Here is a 6,000-nt window from a genome sequence, read left to right as displayed (position 1 = left end):
GAAGTGTGAGTGGGAGGAGGGGCAGAGGGAGAGGGATAGAGAAACTCTAAGCAGAGTCCTCACTGAGTAAGGAGCCTGACTCAGGGTTCAATCTCAGGGCCCTAAGATCATGATCTAAGCCAAAATCAAGAGTTAGATGCTTAACCAATTGAACACCCAGATGCCCCTCTTATTGTATTTTTAATTTGGATCCTCAGTCCACCTAGAATTTATTTTTTAATTCACTGTGAAGCAGGATTCTGTATTTTTCCATTAATAAATAGTTTTGTCAATACTATTTTTGGGGGATGCCAGTTGCACATGTGGGTTGAGCCTCTGCCTTCGGCTCGGGTTGTGATCTCAGGGTCCTGGGATCGAGCCCCACCTTGAGCTCCCTGCTCAGCAGGGAGTCTGCTTCCCCTGCCACCCACTTTCTCTGCCAGCTTGTGATCTCTGTCTGTCAAATAAATAAATAAAATCTTTTTTCAAAAAGATTTTAAAAAGGCTCCCTTTTAAAAAAAAGATTTTATTTATTTATTTGACAAAGAGAGAGAGGGGGAACACAAGCAGGAGGAGTGGGAGAAGGAGAAACAGGTTTCCCGCTGAGGAGGGAGCCTGATGGGGGCCTCGATCCCAGGACCCTGGGATCATGACACGAGCTGAAGGTAGGCACTTAACAACTGAGCCACTCATGTGCCCCTGTAAATACCATCTTTTTAGAAGACACAGAGTTGGTACGAACTCCCCTAACAAATCGTAGTCATATGAGATTGATATTAAGGCTATAAAGCCAATTTATTTGTTTATATAAATAGAACTGAACTCTTCAAACATTTTTTTCCCTAGTGGGAAATCCTATATGGGAAATGAAGTTACTGTTGAAGGCTGCTTAGGGGGCTTAGCACTAGAAAGCAAGTAAAGAATCTTAGTGACTAGTGCTAGAAATCTATGACAGCCTTTGGTAAAATAAAAAAATGTTTTGTCTTTGTCCCCTATTCCTGACACAGAACACCCTTGTAATTGCCCGAGTGATAGGAGCTTCTTTTGTTATTCATAATAAGCCCCTTTCTGTCACTTCTGAGTTCATGCTAATGAGGTAGCTGTTGGGGGGGCTTGGCAGCTCTTGGGGGGGGGCGGGGCAGATAGCCTCAAGATGGGGCTTGTCACCACAGAGATGAGTGATTAGCCTGTGGGAACTTTCAGTGCCACTTTAGGCCTCCAAAGACTGGGTCTGGGTGTGCTGGGGATTGAGCTCTATAAAAACTCTTGAACAGGGCACCTGGGTGGCTCAGTGGGTTAAGCTGCTGCCTTTGGCTCAGGTAATGATCTTGGGGTCCTGGGATCGAGTCCCACACCGGGTTCTCTGCTCAACGGGGAGCCTGCTTCCCTCTCTCTCTTTCTGCCTGCCTCTCTGTCTACTTGTGATCTCTCTCTGTCAAATAAATAAATCTTTAAAACAAAACAAAACCCTCTTTAACAATTGGGAGACTGCTGAATTTGTGACCAGATTCACATCCTGAGAGGGTGGTGCCCTTCAGCTCCATAGGGACAGGACCTCTGGTACTCAGAACCTTTCCGTACCCTACCTTAAGTATCTCTTCATCTGGCTGTTCACTGATATTCTTTGTAAGGATACAGAGGAAATGTTTACTTTGTAAATGTAAGTAATGTGTCTTCCCGAGTCCTGTGAGCCATTCTAGCAAATTCTTGAACTTTAGGAGGGTACCATATGAACTCGCCACTTACAGTCAGTCAGTCAGAAGTACAGGAGTTCTAAGACTTGTGTTTGGCATCTGAATGGGGAGCAGTCCTGTGAGACTGACTCCTGAAGCTGTGAGGTCTTTACTAACTCTGGATAGTTAGTGTCAGGATTGAGTTGAATTACTGAACAGCCTTGTGGTGTCTGAGGAATCAGAGAACTGTTGTTGGTGCTGGAAAACACCCCACAGGCCAGTGCATCTGTGTCCATCCTGTCAAACCAGGAGCCATCAACCTCATGTCATGTTCCATAAACTTTCTCACCTGAACTATGCTGGGGACAAACTGAATTTCCTTGCCTTGTTTCTTTGCCTTTTTTTTTTCTTTTCTTTGCCTATATGGAAATAATATTTATTTACATTCTTAGTTTATTCTTTCATTCAATAAATATGCGTGTTAGTTACTCTCATAGAAAGCTGATGATACAGAGGTGAACTGGATGAATAAAATTCCTGCTCTAGCTGGGGGAGACCATCAATAAAACATAGAGAAAAATAAGTTAACAAAGAAATAGAGGAATGTGCTTTATAATGTATTAAATAAGGAGTAGAGAGGACTTGTTCTAGGGAAGGAGGCACAGGCAAAAACGTATGACAGATATGTGGCAGACATTTATGCACTTAAGTGCTTTCAGAGTTCTTTTCTTTTCTTTTAAGAACTTATTTATTTATTTGACAGACCGAGATCACAAGTAGGCAGAGAGGCAGGTGGGGGGGGGGGAGCAGGCTCCCTGCTGAGCAGAGAGCCCGATACAATGCTAGATCCCAGGACCCTGAGATCATGACCTGAGCCGAGGTGATGGCTTAACCCACTGAGCCACCCAGGTGCCCCGCCTCTCTGATTTTTCAACACACCAGTGATCATATTGATCACATAGGATTTCATAAATACCAGCAAGTGTCCTTGATGAACAATATATGTAAATGAATCAATAAGTAACAGCCCATAAACTTACAAATGTCTTTCTCAAAAAAAGCTAGGAATTTTTTCTCTATTTTGTTTAAAGGTAAACTGTTCTCTTTATTTTGTAAGGTTTTGTTGTTGTTGTCATTGTTAAGTAATCTCTACACCCAAGGTGGGGCTCAGTGGCTCCCTCTGTTGGGCTCCAGCCTTCAGCTCAGGTCATGATCCCAGAGTCCTGGGATCCAGTCCCATATTGGACTCCTTGCTCAGTGGGGAGCCTGCTTCTCCCTCTGCCTGCTGCTTTCTCATGCTGTGCTCTCTGTCTCTCTCTCTAACAAATAAATAATAAAAATCTTAAAAAAAAAAAAAAAGTCACATGCTTTGTTGACTGAACCACCCAGGTACCGAAAATTTTTTCTCAATTTTGATGGGATAGTGACTCTCAACATTTCATATATTATATCCCACCAGTGTGGTTGAGAATCAATATATGAACTATTTTGTTGGTTAAGGAAGAGAAAGTGGGGGAGAGAATAGGGGCAAGACTGTCAGCCAGGAAAGGTGAGGTGCCTATGTAATTAGGAATTGGGGAGAGTGTAGGAGGGAAGGAATGACGAGGATTCAGGTACCAATGGGTTAGAAGGTCTCAGCCTGAAAGAACATCTCAAATATGATTCCAAGGCTTCAAGAACAAAAGAGATTGCTTTCAGATATGAAAAGTGACTAGGAGGGAAAATTTCTCAGTTTAATCTGAAATGCAACAACTTTTGGATCTAAAGATTTATTTTTATTTTTATTTATTTATTTTTTAAGGATTTATTTAATTTGGGGGAGAGAGGGAGAGGGGGGAGAGAGAGAGAGACAGGGAGGGAGGGGAATGGGAAGAGAGAGTGCACCACGGGGCCTGTGAGAACCAGTGCCAGTGAGCTATGGAGGGCCAGAGGAAGAGAATCTCGGGCAGACTCCAGTTTAGTGGGGAACCCCAGGCAGGGCTCTATCTCATGACCCTGAGATCATGACTGAGCAGAAACCAAGAGCCAGAGGCTTAACCAACTGAGCCACCCAGGCACCCCCAACTTTTTGGTCTGGATGCAACCTTAGAGATACATTTTCAACTTTTTTTTTTTTTTTTTTTTTTTTTTAAAGAATGAAGAAACAGGGGTCCTGGGGGACTCGGTCCTTAAGCATCTGCCCTCAGCTCACATTATGATCCCAGGGTCCTGGGATTGAGCCCCATGCTTCCCCTTCTCTCTTCACAAATCCCCCTGCTCATGTTCTCTCTCTCTTTCAAATAAATAAAATTCAAAAAAAAAAATAAACAAGTTGCTTGCCTAAACGTTCACAGTTGGCTCAGTATAGGCAGGCCCCCATGGTTAAGGTATGGTTTACTATAAACTTGGAGTGGAGAAGTCCTTGAAGCCATTCTCATGCTTCACTGCAGAGGCAGCTCTACCAAACATTGGCTCTAAATCAGTCATATGTTACAGGAGTCCTAAGTTACGGCTAGATACGGAGTGACAGTGTTCTGGAATTTCAAGTAAAGTGTAAAGCAGAGGGGTTTCTAGTATGCAAGGAACTACTCTATTTTTTTATTCATATATTTATGGGACTGCTATTTTGAGCTACTAGGTACTCCTCACTTTACATGTATCTCATTCAATTCTTACGACCCTAAAAACATGACCATTTTAGAGATGAGAATATTGCATTTAGAAAGGCTAAACTGCTCAAGCTTGCAGGCAAGAATTTCAAATCCCAGGCCAAAGTCAGAAGTGTATACACGGGCGAAGTCAGGTTCATTCTGCTTCTTTGCATATCGCCCTCTTGACCCAATACACTCAAGAGAAGGTAATTCACACACCTTTGGAGCCAAGGTGGGGCCAGAAAGCCGATAGGCTGATCTCCAACCCGGTCAGAGGTTTTTCAGGGCGGATACAGGCCTTTAAGGCTTCAACAATTTACACCACCCTGCAAGTAATGGGGGTGGGGAGCAGTCAGCTAAAAACTGGAGCACAAGTAAAAAGGAGCAAAGAGGAGCTGTCAGAACCGTGTGAAGAGGGTGAGGAGTGAACTGTGTCTTTTCTCGTCTACTTATGCTGTTAACAAGACTATCCAGCGTTATTTCACGAAGCTAATCCTTGGCCAGCTTCAGTCCTCATCGCCTCTCAGGAACTGTTTTAACCTCTTAGTTTAGAGCTGGAAAAGACTAAGACAAGCAAGGTGTGCACTTCCGACTTAAGTGGAAACTCAGAGTGTGAACCAAAACTTGAGCCATCCGGGCGACAGCGATTTGAGGCCAGTTTTGAAAAGAAGTTGGGGAAATGGGCGGGTTTGGCTGCTAGACGCGCCTGCCGCAGAGGGGTGGGGTCGCGTTTCCTCCCAGCCCACGCCGCCTCCGCCCGCCACGTGACCCGCCGTGTTGTGGTCCGGCCCGCGTGGGTGGCGGGAGCGGCGGGAGGGCGGGGGCGAGGAGGGCCGGGTCACGTGACGGGGTTTAAATCTCCCGCAGCCGGAGCCGCGGGGGCGCCACTGCCGCGAGTCGAGCGGGAGCAGAGGAGGTGAGGGAGGAGGGCCAGAGAGGCAGTTGGAAGATGGCGGACGAGGCGGCGCTCGCCCTTCAGCCCGGCGGCTCCCCCTCGGCGGTGGCGGCCGAGAGGGAGGCCGCGTCGCCGCCTGTCGGGGAGCCACTTCGCAAAAGGCCACGGAAAGACTGTCCCGGCCTGGGGCGGAGCTCGGGCGAGCCCGGTGGGGCGGCCCCTGAACGTGAGGTGCCGGCGGCGACAGGGGGCTGCCCCCCGGCGGCCGCGGCTCTGTGGCGGGAGGCGGCGGCGTCGGCGGCGGCGGGCGGGGAACGGGAGGCCCAGGCGGCGACGGCCGGAGAAGGAGACAATGGGCCGGGCCTACAGGGCCTATCCCGGGAGCCGCCGCCGGCCGACGACTTCTACGACGACGACGACGACGACGAGGGCGAAGAGGAGGAAGAGGCGGCGGCGGCGATTGGGTACCGAGGTGCGCAGGGCGCGGGCGGCAGGGACTGCGCATCCCCTCCTCCCTCTCTTGGGGCCCCTTCTGGTATGGGGTTGAGGGGGTTCTCTGAGGCGGGCTGGGGGCTCAGGTCTGGTTCTGTGGCGTCCCTCTCCCCACCACTGGCCTCGACTGGAAACCTCTCCGGCTGATGGCCGGGCTGCTGGAGCGACTCGAGTACTCCCTCCCTCTGCTCCTTCTTTCCCTCCCTCCGCGGCCCGCCTGGGCGGCCTCGCGCTTTGCGCAGCCGCCGGGCGCCTAAGCTCCCGCAGTTGGTTTTAAAGTAAGTTTCCCTCTCCTCCTACTCTCTTTAGCATATTGCCTTTGTTTAACATC

At 48.4% G+C, this 6,000-nt stretch overlaps 1 protein-coding gene across 2 annotated transcripts in view; it reads left to right on the top strand.

The window, feature by feature from the left end:
* Positions 1-5,132: 5,132 nt before the first annotated feature.
* The window catches only part of SIRT1 (sirtuin 1), a 28,327-nt gene continuing 27,459 nt past the window's right edge, over positions 5,133-6,000 (top strand). Inside the window, exon 1 of one of the 2 annotated variants that reach the window (XM_032841981.1) lies at positions 5,133-5,649. In XM_032841981.1, coding sequence (XP_032697872.1) covers positions 5,232-5,649 — 418 coding nt within the window. In that variant the 5' untranslated portion in view covers positions 5,133-5,231. The remainder of the gene's footprint in view (positions 5,650-6,000) is intronic. The other variant, XM_032841973.1, reaches the window with a different exon arrangement.

Source organism: Lontra canadensis, unplaced genomic scaffold, assembly GCF_010015895.1.
Source record: "Lontra canadensis isolate GAN:19392208 unplaced genomic scaffold, GSC_riverotter_1.0 scaffold3, whole genome shotgun sequence".
In the NCBI taxonomy this organism is placed as follows: domain Eukaryota; kingdom Metazoa; phylum Chordata; class Mammalia; order Carnivora; family Mustelidae; genus Lontra; species Lontra canadensis.
The sequence above is the reverse complement of the archived record's forward strand: the minus strand, read 5'-3'. Positions and strand labels throughout refer to the sequence as shown.